The following is an 18,790-nucleotide window of genomic DNA, read 5'->3' as shown; positions in this document are numbered from 1 at the left end:
AAAGAACGTGTGCTTTGTGATACTTTGCGCATCACACTTTTTGAAACATTCCTTGGAAAAAATTTTACATAGCAGAGCAGGATGTATATCTAAGAAATAATACAAGCCTGCACACCCAACGTAACAAACTTAAGCAGTTTGAATGTTTTCCTCAACTTTGAACAGAAGTGTTTGAGGTGGCTCACACACAAAAAAAAGGAACCTCCCCACCTTGTAATAATATGTCTGGTTGCCTGGGGACAATTTGTACTCACCTCAGGTGAGCTTAGCACAAGCAACTAGAGGGATATCAGTTGCACAGTTCTATTTACCCCCCCCCCCAATAATAACATTATTATAAAAGCATACATATTCAGGTTCATGGAAAAACGGGTATTTTGGGATGATGTTTTAGTGTTGTGGACAGGAGTCCAGTAGAACTGGGCTGAACTTAGCCAGTGATCACACTCACAAGACCAAACAGCTTATTCAGTCATGGCGGAAGGAACACCCAAAGATTCTGTGCAACTCTGAGGAGCGCACAACACATATTTATACAGTCCCCAGTTCATCATTAGATGTGAAGAATACATGATCATGATTGCTGTAGGCTACATACACACAGCACTGAACAGAGACATGAGTTTCAACAGAAAACTTTGCGGTCAGTCTTCCAGTCCGTCTCAGGGAGCAATTCCCAGAGTCCTTTGTCGCTGCCCCCTCCCTTCTAGGTCTTACCACTTTTAAACTGAGGAACAGTCTGAAACATGTGACACAACATAGTCTGACAAGAGGGGGTAATAAATCACACACAGCATCGTGTTACTCAACATTTTAACAGAACACAAGCGCCTTCCAAATACTAAGAGAAGGAGCTCTTAAAAGGAAACCAAGGCAGTTCAACCAAAAGTGTGCTGGAGACCATGAGGACCAAGCCTCAAATCATGTCAGTATATATGCAACCCTCCTGTAATCTGTGACATTTTGTGACTAAGCACACACCTCAGCATTTGCTGGCTTTTCAACCAAGCCTCTTAATATTTACGACCTTAAATACATTTGCTTGCACACCTTGGATTGAGGGAATATGAAACTTTGAATATTAAATCTCCAAATCTCTGAACAGTATCTATTAAAATGCCTTCTTGAAGCCAGATCCTGGGAATTGCGTAAATTCCTGGTATCTCTGTTGCAATTAAGGGACAAGTGTTGATTTTGTACTCAACTGGCATTGGTTTTCTTTATGCAGCAAAATGCTTTCCCTTGTTAAAGACATACAAAAGATCTAACTGCGGATGTTACCCTGAACATATTTGGTTACAAAAGTAAAGCTACTTTGCCCTTCCATTTCCTGTGCTGGTGGCTCAGGTCCTGAACTACACACCCTCTACATGACCATAAAGCAGCAGTCTTTGGAATGGAATTGGCATCCCATTTTGTCTCGTCAATTCAGAGAGACTTCTCAAAACTCTAGAGTACGAGGTGCTGAAAAACAACTTACCTTGCCAACGTATTGATAGTCAGAGCCCGTATACTCCTCCAGAAGAAAGAACTGATTCCACATCCAGCTTCTTTTGGAGCGATTAAGTTCTTTCCTGTTGTTTCTAGATAGATCCAAAATCTTTGGGTTTTCTGGAAAGCCACTAGTCCTTTTGGATAGGGGGGTGGAAGAGCTTTGGTGGGGATGACCAACCCAGAAGAGGAGCCAGAAGCAATGATAAGTTCTCATTGTGGCAGCACAAAGCAAGACTGAGGCGGTGATTTGTCTCTTCACCTTAATGCGAACTAGTTTCCTGTGCTGAAGACAGTCTCATTCCCCCTTCGCTTCTTAATGCTCTTTTCTTGGGTCTCTGTGGATCTCTGAAATGAAAAAGAAATGACAATTTATCAAGCATTTGCAGGGCTACTTAGCATTCTATGTGACAGCAAATACAGCGAAAAACGAGGACGTAATTGCCGCAAAAAGAATTCTGTGAGGCTCTCCTCCGTTCTTAAACGTTGCAAGTAGCCTTTTACATAAACTGAAGGCAATATCTCTGTTGAGTGGGAGGAATAAAACACGTTTAATTTTGCTCTTTATTCCACTTAACTTTTTAAAAAAAGCCCTAGTTTGGACAGCTTCGTTTGACTTTGTGGTGATTCCATTTAGAATAGCAAGGAAAGTTGTTTTCAGCTGGTAGTAAAGGATATACTAAGGGCTATGAACCCTGCTCACATTGCTTGCTAACTCTGTCTACCCTCCCATCTGCCAACACTCTGCCCCCCCGCCCCCCCAGCTGGGGAAGACAGAAGAATATGAACCCTGTTCTCAACCTATGGGTCAAAGATTTAAACCTAGATACGTTGCAACCATGTCACCTCCAGGTCATGGGAATTTCATTGAATGAAATTTCATTGAATTTGCATGTGCATTTCATTGAATTTATCAAATATGCTGTGGGATTGTGGTGTGTTTTATATGTTCATATATCATGGAGAAGGGGATGACAGAGGACGAGATGGTTGGACAGTGTTCTCGAAGCTACGAACATGAGTCTGACCAAACTGCGGGAGGCAGTGCAATACAGGAGTGCCTGGCGTGCTATGGTCTATGGGGTCACGAAGAGTCGGACACGACTAAACGACTAAACAACAACAACAATATCATGGTTTTGGATGGTGACAAAAGTATTTTCAGTCAGCAAATTTTGGGTCTTCTATGCATCTTTAATCCATTCTAGATAGAGCAGACTGTTTTGTTTTTTTAAGGATTTGGGATATAGGTGCAATGTCAAAAATTGCATATTGCTCATTAAGTTTAGCTTTGGTTTATGCCGGTTTAAGGTGAAGAATCAGTGTGCTAGTGCATGCTGCTCAGTTGATCCTGGCTGGCGAAACCAACTATGGGTCTTGGCTTAGCATTATGGGTGAACGGGGCTTGTTCCTCCAAACAAAGTATGTGCATATGCCAAAGTTTGTTCTTGGCTTAGAACTTACCATTTGTTGGAGACAGAAACAAATGCTGGCTCACAAGTAATGCTAAGCCAAACCCCATGGTATGTTTCTCCCCACTCCAGGCATCGGAGAGCGAAGGAGGAGAAATTTATTGCTTGCCACAGCTTATCAAGATGTGTGAACCAGGACCATACGTATGAATCCCAGTACAATTATTTCAGCAGCAGCATAACACGATGTTGATTTTCTGTTCCAGTGAACAGTCAAACTGCTGCATGTTCTGTATCTCAAAATCCTCCACTGGGAAGGAGAAGAATGGCTTATTCTACGTGAAGCTCAGGGGCAGCCCAAGTAAGTCTTGCCTTAGGTTTAGTACCTCTGCTGTATAGGAGAAAAGTGTATACTGGTGATAATCACAATAATAATAATAATAATAATAATAATAATAATAATAATAATAATAATTTTTATTTATACCCCGCCCTTCCCAGTCAAGACCGGGCTCAGGGCGGCCAACAACAAATAATATCAACACAAATATAAAAGAACAATTCAGTTAAAACAACAGAATAATACAATGTTAAAATTCAATTTTAAAATTAAAAATCTACGAATAAGATAAAACCATTATAAATAAAACCTTAGGGGAGTGTAACCGTGGGGTCAGACTGCGTCAGTCCGAAGTAATAACAAAAATACTTCTTGTTTGAACTGGGGGGGGGGCAGGGAGGAGAGACAGAGCATGTATACCCTGACGAGCATGTTTGGAAATGACCTTCCCTTTCAGCTCAAATGATCCTGTTCCTCTCCAGGGTTGAGCTCCCTCAAAAAAGGCCCCACAACAAAATAATTCTGCAAGTTAGAAACCAGCTGTGGACAAAACTACCCAAGCCCATCACAGCATCAGTTTTTCTTTTCTTTTCAAACTTTTTGGAGGAGGCAAAAATGAGGTGGTGATGGAAAGATAAATTAATAAGCATTCATGTGGTGCTTTAAACAACAAAAAGCTAAGCAGTCTGCCTGAAAAACAGGGCAGGAGGGACAGCAAACTGATAGCCAAAGGAGATTTCAGTGTGCTGGCATGTACGTCCATGCCTCAAATCATAAAGCCAGGAGGAAGCTGAGCTCACTCTGCATTAGAAGAAACTTGCTGTGAGCCCTTGTTTAATATCACATTTGTCTTCACCCTTAACAAAACATTTCACAAGTTACCAGCTATATTTCTTTGTTTTATGAGAAGGGAATTCCTCCAAAACCAAAACAAACCATACTGGAGGTCTAGCTATCAGACAGTTGGTGTGTGTGTGTGTGTGTGTGTGTGTGTGTGTGTGTGTGTGGTTTGTTTAAAAAGAGAAAAATCCTATTATTTTCTTGTTGGGTTTGTTATGTTGAATTTGTTGAAGAAAAGCAAAGGATGCTCTTTAATTCCAACATGCTCGGACTATCCCTCATCCTGAAGCACGTGGAGGAGACTTTCACAGAAAAGAAGAATGCAATGCTGCTATAATTGTGGGGAATGGCAAGTAAGGATATAATGAATCCATAAATCTCATTATCTGCTGGGTCAGGGGAACTGACCAGATATGTGCACATAAACATGGTTGCTACCAAATTATGGTGGTCAAGAGAAAGACATGGGACAACAGCACCCTCAAGGCAACTCTGCATTTTCCTCCTTCCCTTAAGTCCATTAACATGAGGAAATGAGCAGAAATTATCACTAGTAATATTGAGTGTTTATAAAGCACCCTTGCAGGCACAAAGAGCTTAATATATATTTTTATCAGGCTGCAAGCTTACAACAGCCGTGGAAGGTAAGCAGTGTTGTTATCCCCTTACTAAAGAAAGTTATCAAAGCAGGAAGTTTTGGATCCAGGAGAATGTGTTTCAGTATTCAACTAAATATACTCTTAATATTTAAAGATAAGTACAGTCGTATATTGGATCCCGAATGCCTTGCGAGTCGAACGTTTTGGCTCCCGAACGCTGCAAACCCGGAAGTGGGTGTTCCGGTTTGTGAACGTTCTTTGGAACCCAAACATCTGACATGACTTCCATGGCATCCGATTGGCTGCAGGAGCTTTCTGCTGCACCTTGGTTTCCGAATGTTTTGGAAGTCGAACGGACTTCTGGAAAAGTTTCCGTTATACTTCCAAGGTACGACTGTAATAGAACAGAAAAAGTTACGAGCTGTAGAGGAAAGTGAGGGGCAGATGGGGCTTGTCAACCTGAGAAGGTAGTTCATCTAGGAGAAGGAAAACTGATCCTAAACCTCTGCCGCCTTGTGGCTATGTTTATCCATGAGAAAGGGTTCGGGAGCGAACTCTGAGGAAAAACCCACACCTGCTACCTTGCCATCTTTAGGAGAGTAAAAGGCTAAGGAGTAAACCCAACACGAATCTGGAGTGGAATCCCTAAGACTGTTGGATGGCACCTCTTTCTGGAAAGTTCTGCAGCCCAGCTGGGGCCAAAAGTATTGCTCTATTGTCCTTTAGACCAGTGGTCCTCAACCTTGGGCCTCCAGATGTTTTTGGCCTACAACTCCCATGATCCCTAGCTAGTAGGACCAGTGGTCAGGGATGATGGGAATTGTAGTCTCAAAACATCTGGAGGCTCAAGGTTGAGGACCACTGCTTTAGACCACATCAGTGAGGGCGAGGGGTGGTGGTCTTGTCATATGGGTAGCCAAGAACCTCCATACACTGGTGGAGGAAGAGGGGGGCAGGGGGAGCGCACTGCCCCTGGCACCACAGTCCCGGTGGGGTGCCATCACGGCTCCCCCCCAGCTGGGCAGCACACCCCCAGGACGTGCGTCACGCCCCTGTGGCCAGCACACCACATCCCCGGGCCGTGCGTCAGCCACGCCCCCCCTGCTCTCCGCCCCTGGTGCCAGAGCATGAAGCTCCGCCACTGCCTCCATACACACTGCCCAGGCTTGTGCCCCAGGGAGGTCACAGCAAAAACAACACAGGAGGCAACAGTGACCTCTGGAGAATCACTACAGGTGCTGTGATTCTCCCATGGTTTGACTTTAGCCCTGGAGGTGCACTCCATTGTCTCCTGAGGCAGACAGATGCCAACAACAACAACAAAGATTACTCAATAACTTACTTAAAAGAGGAAGCATGTGGGACAGTGAGCCCATTTCCCCTTGCGCCCAACACATGCCCTTTGGGCTTGGCGGCTACACAGTTTGTGGCTGCCTGCCACACCCCTCCTAGCAGCTATTAGACCAGGCATCCCCAAACTGCGGCCCTCCAGATGTTTTGGCCTACAACTCCCATGATCCCTAGCTTACAGGACCAGTGGTCGGGGAAGATGGGAACTGTAGTCCAAAACATCTGGAGGGCCGAAGTTTGTGGATGCCTGTATTAGACCTTGCCTGTCCTTCTGCTGCCTCTATGGAGACAGCGGGGATGTTTCTAAGCTAAATTGATGAAGGGGACTGGTCTGAAATGTATTGCTTATGGCTACTTGAAAAAATAATGCCCATTTATATATCGAAGGAAAGTTAAGAAAAGTTTGACAGATAACAAAGTTGAAAGCAAACTGACTTTTCCTCCATTTATGAGATGCCAGAATCTATTCTATAGACATTTCTCCCGAAATATGTCATCCATACTGGAACAGGAATAAACCAGAGGACAATGAGAGACTGAAAGGGTTCTTGATGCTGTATAACCATTTAATGTGGATGCTTTAGCATCGTGATAGCATATTGGTAGCGATGTTACACGTACGGTGCTCCTTTGCATTTTTCTTCAGACCGAATAGAGGAATGAAAAACAAGTATTTAAAAAAATCGATGGTGTATATTTCCAAGACAAGGAGTTGTACAAATATGTCCTCAAACCCGCGAATGTTCAGAATGTCAAAAATTACAGTGGTACCTCGCAAGACGAATGCCCTGCAAGACGAATTTTTCGCAAGACAAATGTGTCTTGCGATCTGATGGTGACTCGCAAGACGAATTCGTTTTGCAAAAAATTTGTCTTGCGAATCGCGGTTTCCCATAGGAATGCATTGAAATTTAATTAATGCATTCCTATGGGCAAAAAAAAGAAAAGAAATTTCAATGCATTCCTATGGGAAACCGCGATTCGCAAGATGAATTTTTCGCAAAACGAATTGACTCGCAGAACGAATTAAATTCGTCTTGCGAGGCACCACTGTACCTGCAATGTGGCTTTTTATTAGACGGATGGGGACGGCAGGGACAATTCCCTAGTGCTGAATACTGAACTGGCCCACAGCAGTCATTGGGCACATAAACTGAGAAAACAAGCACTATACCATTAAGCGGGGCGGAGCTGAACAAGGTGGGATGAATGGAGGGGTGGGCAATGCACAACTGACACATTCTGGGGTCACGCACCTGTCACCAGGTAACTTCTGCTATCCCGTGGGATGGTTTTTTGATATGCTCCACTTAAACCTGCACGGTGCAGTTGTTACGGGAACAGACCTGTCGGCCTCGCAGGATGTTCAAAACCTTTCCCCCCCTTTTACCAGCAGGTTCTTCTTCTCTCTCTCTCTCTTTTAAAAAAATATATCCTCCTCTTTTGGCAGCACGCTTTGGAGAACTGCATAAAGAGCCCGGCTGCGGAGCGTGAATTCCACAGGTGAGTTAATTAGTGCCACGATCGTTTGCAGCCCTGGCGAGCTGCCAGGGAACAGTGTGCTTGCCATTATGTTTGCTCGGAGTGCAGATGTAAAGTGACTGATGACGGGATAGTTCTCGCTCCTGTGCTCCCGGCTCCTTCTTATTGGGGAGGAAGGGTTGTTGGTATGGAGCAGAACGTATGAGCCGACCTATTATTCCATCGTTAGTACAGGCTGGTTGTATCACTGGAGCATGGTGGCGGGGAGAGGGGAGGGGGGGAGGCATCAGATAGTGGAAATCGCTCTGTCCCAACCATCTCCATCATTCCTTTTCTTTTCATTACCCCCTCGGATGAAACCTGCGGCGAGTCATTATCCCTGCTCTAGATTCCTTCAGTCATGCTGGGGTGGGGTGGGGGAAGCCGAGTAAGATGGAGAGGCTGGGCATTTAAAGAAACAGCTCTTGAAATGTCAATTGCCAGGAAACAATTACTCCTGCGGCAGGCGGTGGAGGAGGGGCTTTTTTTCTGCACTTCAAATTTGCTATTTTTCACAGCTTTGATGTCACAAGGGAGGTTTTTATAGCAGCTCTGGTTGAAATATTGCTTGCGAGGATGATATCGCAGCTGTTAAACACAGCTTTTTAATGTCTCCCCAGCTGTAACGTGCTGCAGATAACCATAGCGGGGGGCCTAATCCTGAAACATGTTGCCTAACTCGGCTCTCTGTGGTTTGCACACCACGAGCTCTGCACACCCAAGCATCTATATAAATGAGGCCTTAGGTGTGGAATAGTGCACATCCATTTGATTCCACTTTCATTCTTCCTTAGGTCAACACCAAATGGAGTGGGGTTTTTTTGTAGTTGGTTCTGGGAAGTACAATACAGTGGTACCTCGGGTTACAGACACTTCAGGTTACAGATGCTTCAGGTTACAGACTCCGCTAACCCAGAAATAGTACCTCGGGTTAAGAACTTTGCTTCAGGATGAGAACAGAAAATGTGCGGCGGCGGCAGCAGCGGCAGCAGGAGGCCCAATTAGCTAAAGTGTTGCCTCAGGTTAAGAACAGTTTCAGGTTGAGAACGGACCTCCAGAACAAATTAAGTTCTTAACCCGAGGTGCCACTGTAGCTATAATGGAACAACTTCATAATTCCTGACCATTTTGTTTCTCAGGTGAGAAGGAAAATGGAGCACTGGAGGGTGACATGCAATATATTTGGAATGGGGCGATTCAAAAGAAGGCACCACTCTTGTATATTCTGCAGGCATGAAGAAGACGAATTTCAACTTTTCTCACCCCTGCATGACAAGCTGCATTTGCCAAAGTTCCCTGTTTTGCATGGCTCTCTGGCGCCTTGATTTCCTTGGTGCCTGCTTGCCCTAGGGAAGGAATTGAACAGTGGGATTCCAAATTGGTGCCTAGATGGTGGAATAACTTTCCACCCGAGGCAAGGCAGGTGTCATAGAATCATAGAATTGCAAAGCTGGAAGGAATCCTGAGGATCATCTTAGTCCAGGGGTCAGCAAACTTTTCAGCAGGGGGCTGGTCCACTGTCCCTCAGACCTTGTGGGGGGCCAGACTATATTTTTTTTGGGGGGGGGATGAATGAATTCCTATGTCCCACAAATAATCCAGAGATGCATTTTAAATAAAACCACACATTCTACTCATGTAAAAACACCAGGCAGGTCCCACAAATAACTCAGAGATGCATTTTAAATAATGACATTCGACATTTTAAATTACATTCGACTCATGTAAAAACATGCTGATTCCCAGACTGTCCACGGGCCGGATTGAGAAGGCATAGGTGCCAACTCCCAGATTGAAAAATCCGGGATCGGTACCGGAAGTCGCGCTGTGGCCATTTTGGAACTGGGCAGAGCAGCACCGGAAGTTGCTTCTATGCATGCTCTGCCCATTTCCAAAATGGCCGTGGCACCAGAAATCGCTTCTGTGCATGTCCATAGACTCCAGACATGCACAGAAGGAGCCTCCCCGGGCCGGTAAGAATCCGGGGTATTTACGGGGTTTGTAAAAATCCAGGCTGCCAGCGGGAAATGGCTGGGAAAATGGGGATTTCCCGGGGAATACGGGAGACTTGGCAGCTATGTTGAGAAGGTGATTGGGCCGCATCCGGCCCCCGGGCCTTAGGTTGCCTACCCATGATCTAGTCCAACCCCATGCAGTGGAGTAATATGCAGCTGTCCCATCCATACGGGGATCAAACCTGGAATGTTGGCATTTATCAGCATCACACTCAAATTAGCTCGAGCTACCCTGCAGGGTTCTTGTTTCCTCCTGAAAGTCTTTGTGGGTCATGGATCCCAAGTGGCTGAGAACTGTTGGGTTCCTATTGGTTGTTAACAGTACTTAATGAATTCGTTTGGTTTTCAATTGGCTGTTTTTGTTGTCTTGGCACTGGTGCGTTGTAAAATGCCTTGGGATTTTTAACGGCAGGTGGTATAATAATAATAATAATAATAATAATAATAATGTTATAAATAAATAAATAAATGGACCACCCCTTGGCAGCATTGCCCGTTTGAATGTCTTAGCTCAAGCCACAAACATTGAACCGCCTCCCTTGGGACGACCTAAATATAATATATGCACCCCCATAGGAGTTCTAGATGAGGGGCCCAGTTTCCTGGAAGCGTTCCATATCACTGAAAGAGAAAATGGAGATGGGGTGAAGGGCACTAGCTACATAGCCAACGAGTATAAATGAGTTCTCAAATACTGTTTTCATATGCGCTATGGAGGACGATTTGAGTAATTTTTATGTTTCACTTGCTGGTGATACATAGCACTGCAGAGCCATCAGTAATGAACTTGGTTTAAAATAGTAAACGAGCAGCTCCGAGCCAGCTTTTCAAATTATGTCTCTCCCAAGCAGCTACATAGAAGCCTTTATGTATTTTCTGGGCTGTGAATTAGATCTTAAACTGCCCCCCCCTCCTGTGGAACACCCCTTCCTAAACAATAGCCACACATACAAAGGAAAGGGTGGGAGCGAAAAAATGATTTGGCGTTCAGTCATTTTCAACATTAGCAAGGGAAGTTAACCTGCTTTTTTTTGGGGGGGGAGGCAGGTATATCATCTAAATTGAGTGCAATTACTTCAAAAAGAAAGAAAAAGAAAGAGGCATTTTATTCTTCTTTTCAAACATCTTTCTTCACTCAGTAAAGGTCAACCAACAGTGACAAAAAGAAAAAATTATCTCAAGCAAATAAAAGTTGTGGGTTTTTTGTTTAATTTAAGAAAGAAAAAGAAAGTCAGGAAGCTGCCTGTGGAAGCTATATTGTGCAGCAGTTCCCAAACGCCACCCCCCGTAAAGGACCACTTGAAAATCGCTAAGGGTCTTGGTGGACCACTTATTGGTTTTTTGGACTCTTGCACCAACTGCAATTCCACAGAATACAAATCTCAACACAACAACATATAAGGTAAAAAATAAATAAGAGAAGCAAAACAAAATTCAAATGAAATGAATGAGAATATTCAACATGATGGATGCATCACTTTTCTTCCTCGAACACAAATCCACAGGCATGCCATGGATTTAACCTCATGGACCACAGGCCACAGTCTGAAAACCACTGCTGTACCTTTCTTGGATGTTTATAAGAAAAAGGTGAAGATATTTCTGCTAAGGATGCTTCAGGCATATTTTATACCAGGCAAAAGATTCACTGTCTGGAACAAAGAGCATTGCAGATCAGCCATATTAGGTGAATGACTTCTGCCTTCAAATGGAAACCAACTGGGATATTTCCCCCCCCCCAATAACATACAGAGGACTGCCCTCTGAAAGACAGGACACATGGCCCCTAATATCAAGGTGCATGACTATGGATGTACACTTAAGACTTTCTCCCCACAACCCTAGGAGTGCCACAAAAATGACAGATTGTGTGTTATGCAGACTACGATCACCAACTCCTTCTTGATCACCCTGGCGGTGCAGTCCAGGATTTAATTTTGAATTTGAATTCTTCAGTTTAACAAAAGGCGCATTCTTTTAAAATGCCAGGTACCATTTTTAGACAAGGATTTCCAGCAATAGCAATGCGGGGGGGGGGGGGTGTGTGATTAAAAAGCCTGATGAGATCTGGAACAATAAATAGGTTGACAACTTGTCTTTCAGATCCTCCCCCTCCCATAAAATCCACTCTTACGGAGGGGGGAACACATACGTCAGTTATCTGTCTCATTTTCATCCCACTCACCAAACAAAACTAATACGATTTCCCTTGTAAGTTACACACTGGCAGCGACTGCAAATCTCTTCACATTTGATAATAACGCTGCTACATTTAAGTAGATTTGCTGTTCTTAAACTTGACGCCAGCCTCAACCTCTCAAGCTTACTTTAGCTTGGGAGTTTCTGCTGCAGCTCCTTTTCACATTACTATGAGCTCATTCAATAAATCCCGAAGCCCCTGAAATTGTAAAAGGCAGTATTAATGAGCTTCAACGTTTCTGTAACATGAATTGGCCCACCTTATGAGAGAGAGAAAAATAGAGAGAAAACCAAAAGTGCTACTTAGGTAGGAAGTATTTAACATCTGGATTCCACCTCCCTGCCAAGTGCAGCAATATTTTGAAAGAAAAATGGACACTATGTGATGACTGAGACACTTTGGCCCATTGGTTCTTCTTAATATGGTGGCCTCTATCTGTCTTGAGAGACAAAGGAAGGGTGTGCCATTGGCTGCAAACCTTCCCTTGTAGCTGGCTCATTCCTGACAGCTTTCCAGTGGATTGTTTAACTTTTCTTCTGTGAAACTTAAAGACTAACAAATATGAAGACCCATAAGAGACATCTCATAAGGTTGTCCTGCACCGAGAGAGCAGGGGTCTAAGAGGTTTTCCACTTGTCCTGTGTTTTCCAGCCATGTGATCGAGTGGTTTTCCATTTCTTCTACTGCTTTCCCTGGGCAAAGCCTGCTCTTTACTGCTAAATTGGAGTTGCCAAAGAGAGGTTTAAAATTCACTATACCGTTATGAGTTTGGGGGGCAGGGAAGTTGAGACCCTTATAACCCTTGCATCTAGCAAGTGCAAAAATGTAAGCCGGGCTCGCTTGCTGATGAGGTGGTCACCTGTGTAATTGGCTATTAAGAGAACAAAGGAAAGGGGGCTCTGCGTGAGACGAAAAATGGGCGAGAGATAGTTAGAAGGACAAAGCCGAATTTAGAGTTGAGAGCGGTGGCGTGACCTAGAAGTAAAGCAGCAAGCTGGAGAGAGAGAGAATAAGAGAACAATGTTTGTCGTCTGTTTGAATTCAAGACTGAGGCTATGGGGGAAACAAGACCCTTTTGGGGTGTTAATACTGTGAACCCCCTCCATCATAGGCTCAGGTTGTACAGTATATACATATAAATAACTCATATCATACAGACACCACTGCCTCTGCTGCACCTCATTTCCAATAGAAACCACAAACCCTGGCTAAGTGCTTGGAACCTTGGGAGATTGGAGATTTTGGTGGCATGCAACAACACTCTTTTTCCTTGTTGAGTCCTACAGCTATCAGTGCCCTGTTTGATTATTATTATTTTTTACACACACACACACACACACACACATATATATATATATATAACTGCCAGTAAGCACAGTTTAAAACACCCATTATCTGCACAGCAGGTGGAAACATGGTTTATAAAGTAGAATTTCTTGGACATTAACTGTGCAATGTGAGTTTGGACAGAAGGGGCAATTTAAAAGTATATTTCTGGATGAGTCAGGAAGAATGAGATTATGTTTCCTGCAACAAACTCCACTCAAATGGCACGTTTATGACTCTACAACACCGTAGTGGATTTGACTGGGATCCACAAAAAGTGAAATGATCTACCTTCATGGAACTCGTGCAAATCCTGCAGCTACTATGTTTTACTAACCCCACTTCTGTTCCTTGGAAGTGTGTACAAACATCACAACATCTAACCAGTATAAAAACAGCAGTAAGTAATGTTGCTATATTCCATCGATCTTCCTGTTCAAATTGGATGTCTTCCAAGCTGTGTTATTCTTGAGGGGGTTTTAATACTATGAAAGTTCAGATCACATTTTCTTATTTGTAGCAGTGAAGAGACTTGGCCTGGGTGTGCCTTGGCAGTTCCATGGTTACTGCAAGACTACAGCAAGGAATGTGAACACACACCTGACCTAATGTTATTTACAGATGCAATATGCATATTCTGTAATGCTGTTTCACATCTCTGGGACTGGTTGCCTGTCTTTCCTTCTTCTCATATGAATTCCTCTTTTTTTTTTTTTTTTTGGTCTGAATGGGAGTCTTTGCTTTCTAGACATAGCTGCCAAGTTATCCCTTTTTTAAAGGGATTTTCCCTTATGCTGAATAGGCTTCCTCGCGAGAAAAGGGAAAACTTGGCAGCTATGTTTCTAGAAAATGGGCGGCAAGAGCAAGTAAGAATCTTTGTTTGAGTAAGAAGCTGTAGCCTTTCATCCGTGGAAAAACACCCATGCATCTTAAATTCCTTTCACCCCATAAGAATGGCAAAATAGAACACTAGGTCTGACTATTGTCTATTTTGGCTGCCAGCTTCTCTCCAGGGTCGCGGGCCTTTCCCATCACCTGTCACCAGCTCCTTTATACCGAAGATGCCCAATAACGGCGCCTGGTATTTTATGCATGTAAAACGATGCTACTGGGCTCTTTCAGGTGTGCATTGGTGCATGTGTAACAAGCAGTCAATACTCAATACAACACAGAAGTCCTCATCTCAGACAACTCACACCAAGGAAAGGGGTAAAAGGCAGCCATGTTTAAGAGGCCTGGAAGCAAAGAGGCAAAAACAGGGTAGTCATGTGCAAAAAAAAGGAAACACGTCACTAAAAAGAGGGGCAAAAAGGGGCATAGATCTGCATACAATTTGCATATGCATAGATACAATTTTAGAACTAATTGCCATAATTTAAATAGAAGTACATTTCACCTCACCAAAGGACCGGGGAGTCTGTGATCAGATGAGCCTGCCTCCTTAGCCTGCTGTCAAGGTGCTAATTGTTGAAGGACAACTCCAAAGCCCCTTCGTTCTTGTGGTTCTTTATCTTTAAACCAGACTTGGATTAAATAGTCCTTCAAGCAGAGGACACTTTGAGATAGAGGACTGACAGCCTTTCAAAGAGTGGTCTGCCATCTGTTAAGGCAGGACACAATGAACGTGGATGTACAGAGATGGCGGCCACAATCAGTACAATTACTGTTACCCTTCTAAGTGACAATGCAAGATTTGGAGGAGCAACAAGCGTGAGAAACAAAAATGGACAAGTGAGATATATGGATAAAATAAGAGCCAAAGAGAAGAAGAAATCCCAGTTTGGGAAACCAATTGGAATGGGTGCTTAATTCTTCTCACCTTTACAGCTGATGGTGCAGGAGAGTCATCAGCATAGCTGCCAAGTCTCCTGTTTTTCGCGGGAAACCCCCGTAATTTAAACCGTTTCCCGCTGGCAGCCAGATTGGAAAAAACCCCGTAAATCCCCTGGATTTCCTACCTGCCAGGGAGGCTCCATTTTGGGTGCCAACGCCACCCGATTTCCGGTGCCCAGACATGGGTATCGCGGCACCGGAAGTCGCTTAGAAGCCTGGGCACCTAAAATTGGGCAGAGCGGCACTGGAAGTTGCTTCTACGCATGTCCAGACATGCGTAGAAGTGACTTCCGGTGCTGCACTACCCATGCCTGGGCATCGGAAATTGGGCACTGCCGGCACAAGAAGTTGCTTCTACGCATGTCCAACATGCGTAGAAGTGACTTCCGGTACCGCGCCGCTGCTGATCCCACATTTTTCAGCGGGAGACTTGGCAGCTATGGTCATCAGGCCCACATACAGCCTGTGCAACCTTTCTGTGAAACACATCTGCTTGCATGTGGTGATGCTTTACTGACAACCAGGCTGTCAGTCATGACTGCGTCTACTCATTAGGGGATGGCAAAGTCCCACCAGAATTCTAAACCAGGATCCAGCTGGTGTTTATAATCCTCTTGATGGAGAGCTGGCTCAAGCTAGAGTTTACTGGTTTAGACAAAATGGAAAACCATGGTTTGATCAGATAGGAAAGTAAGTGACTGAGCCATGTGTGGGAATGTGTGGGAATGGAGGACGGAAGGGGAAGAAGAGGGTTTGAGACTATAAGGAACATTCTCAAGCTAAGTTTGGAGGGTCACCTGAATTCAGTGATACACACATGCACTTTGATAGAGGCAAAAGAAACCCTATCTTGGAACTAGAGGCTGATGTATAATCGAAAGAAGTTTCTTGCATACTATCAAAGAGCCGAATAAACACTAATTGCTGTCATACTGCAAGACCCCTTTAAGGTAAGTAAGCAATTATATAAAGATGCAGAATAGTGTAGAAGTTTAATACAGGGGACTGAGCTGTCTCAAGTGGAAAACATGTAAAATTAGTTGGCTTAATTTAAGCTTTGTCCCCTATTATCATCCCTGGTGCAAACTCACACTTTTCCTCCTATAGTGACTTCTTGAGAACTTCCTAAGAAACAAAGATTTTAAATTGCCTATTATCCCACTTCAGGTATGACTTGGTGATAAAGAGTACCCTTCTAATTCCTTCCAGAACACCAACACACAGAGAACAGTTTAGAAAGTTAAGAAATATTTATAATGTAAGCATGTCATTGCGTAGGCCCTAGTAAAACAAAAGTAAGATAACGTTCTCTTTTTCCCCTGAAGTCAAATTTGTCATGAAGAGTTTGAAAAATTAGTACATATTTTTTTCAAATTAAATAATGCTTCACCATACCTTCACAGAGCTAAAAAAAAACAAAACCCAAGAATTATGGACTCATTAGAAGGCCACTCTAAACTAGGTAATCAGTTATCTAAATAATTAGAATAGTTCAGAAGCATAATTCAGGAGACATATGTATTAAGCGTTAGGCATATCTTTCCTCCCTCCAGTAAATTCATCCAATTTTCTTATTCAATTAACTTATCAAAAGAAACTGACTAATTAAGAGAGTGTCCAAAGAAAGCTACAATGCACCTATTGTTTCATAGTTATTAGGAACTGGTAGTTGTGTGACGAAAATAGAACATGTGTAATTCAGCTCCCATCATTCCCAAACAGGGTGACCAAGGAGAGGTGGTATCTCCTTAGGGAATAATGTTATGGCCTGATGGTCAATTTCACCCAATTCTTGGACTCTCCAGGTGGGTCCGAGAAAGAACCCTCTCTCTGAAACCTTGAAGAATCGCTGCAGGTCAGTGTAGACTGATGGTGTGACTTGATATGAAGCAGGTTTCCAAGTTTCTACCTAGTGCAGGTCTTTTCTCCTTAGGACTGCTAACTGATCCTTTTTCTTTTCAGGCCTGCTGTCAGAAAACCAAGGCTGGAGATTGTAAGGGGGTGTTGCTGTTTCCTACTGAGCTGTTAAAAAAAAAAAAGGTTGTGCTACGTCCTGCTTTCAGGCCCATGAAGACAACAACACTGGTTCTACCAAACGAACTGTTTTGGGCTACATCCCTTGACCCAGAGGGCACCACCCCCGGTTCCTGTCAAGATAGCATTGTCTTGGCTTCAAGCCTTTGCAACCCACTTCTTCCTTCATTGCACCTGCAATTGCAGAATACTCCCCCCCTGTTCTGAAAACTTTGTTTGCTTTCCAGAAGCTGCATAGGGACATTTTTCTCTGAACAGGCATTTCAAGACTTGGCATTATGGAGGAGAGGAAAAAAAGGGTTTGCTATTTTCCCCATGTGGCTTTTAAACGATTGATGAGGTTTTAGACGTACTAGTGTTTTTTTGTTTGCTCTTGTTTTAAATGAAACTTATTAGAATCCTTGTTTTTATTATTGTAAGAAGTCTTGTGGAACCAATGCGACGAAAAAGTTGGGGTAAAAATGCAGAAAACGGCAGAAGAAATCGGTAGAGCAAGAATACTCTTGCTTATCTTTGGATGGTCTAATATTTAACCTTTATTCTGACCTCCCAACCAAGAAACATATACTGCTGGCTATTTTGGATTGGTATTTGTGTGTTCACTATTCCCTCTCTCTTTTAAAGGTATGTTTAGGAAACTTCTTGTAGGGAAGAAGGGGCAGAAAACCACATCTTATAGAGAGCTAAGAAGATAGTCTAGTCTAGTCTAGTAATCTGGTCTAGTCTAGTTTAGACTAGGCTGGTGGTGCCAATGATTACAGCTACCTGCAGTAAGCAAGTAGTGAAACAGAATCAATGGGAAAAAACTAGACATTTTAATTAGCATTTCTTTATAGTGATTTAAACTTTCCTCTGGAAGGAATCTGTCCTCCACCCACCCCTTTCCCCCCAATATGAAATCTGTAAAAAATCTTTTGACAGGGGAGAGGTAGATGAAATGAGAATTGTAACTGCTTTGTAAGCTGTGAAATTTACTCTCCCTATGATAGATGCTAGTAATAATAACCTGCTCTGAGCCCCGAGGGTAGGGCAGGCTATAAATCTAAATAAATACTCTTAACTTAATTCTGTACCCTACCCAAACGCAAGCCAGTCGGATAAGCCAGACTTTCTGAATACCATTTGTTTTGTTCCTTAAGGGAGTAACTACCCAGGGGAATAGATATTGAGCACATGCTTTGTATGCAAAAGGTCCTGGGTCATTAGGATGTGTGCTTTTACATTTCCACTCTATATTATCGACAGCTGCTATTGTTGGGTTTGGAGAAACACTCCGCATAATGACCACAAGCTGTGGCAGCAATGTTGCTTATTATAAGGAGGGAGGGAGAACTTGACACAAGGCTGCAGTTTAGGGTAGTAACCCTTTCCCCCATTCCATTTGCATGTAAATAGTGGAAAGTCCACACAGATCACAAATAATGTAAAAAGGCAAAGAATGTATTTGAAACCTCTAGGAAGGTATATGTCCCCCCCCCTAAAAATGCGGCCACAAAAATGTTGCTGCTCTTATTCTAAAATGAACCTGTATGTGGTGCCTAAAGAAAGTTCAGTCTCTTTGCTATCAGCATGGCTAGCTCTGAGGCAAATGCAGGTACTTCACAAACAATGTACAGTGGTACCTCGACTTACGAAGACAATCCGTTTCGCGACCGTCTTTGTAAGTCAAGGTTTTCGGTTCTCGAAGCGCTGCTTCGGCGCATGCGTGAAGTGCAATTTTGCGCTTCTGCGCATGCGCTGCTCTGTGCACGCTGCTCTGCGCAGGTGCAGAACGCATGCACCGGGCGCGCGCAGAGAAAAGACTTCAGGGGGTTGTCGACTTCGGAAGT

At 43.5% G+C, this 18,790-nt stretch overlaps 1 protein-coding gene across 1 annotated transcript in view; it reads right to left on the bottom strand.

The window, feature by feature from the left end:
* Positions 1-18,790, bottom strand: part of LOC118090347 (cadherin-6) — a 146,317-nt gene that overhangs the window by 75,420 nt on the left and 52,107 nt on the right. Inside the window, exon 2 of the mRNA XM_035125971.3 lies at positions 1,481-1,839. Coding sequence (XP_034981862.1) covers positions 1,481-1,708 — 228 coding nt within the window. The 5' untranslated portion in view covers positions 1,709-1,839. The remainder of the gene's footprint in view (positions 1-1,480; positions 1,840-18,790) is intronic.

The sequence above is a fragment of the Zootoca vivipara genome, chromosome 8 (assembly GCF_965207765.1).
Source record: "Zootoca vivipara chromosome 8, rZooViv2.hap1.1, whole genome shotgun sequence".
NCBI classification, from domain to species: Eukaryota; Metazoa; Chordata; class Lepidosauria; order Squamata; family Lacertidae; genus Zootoca; species Zootoca vivipara.
The sequence above is the reverse complement of the archived record's forward strand: the minus strand, read 5'-3'. Positions and strand labels throughout refer to the sequence as shown.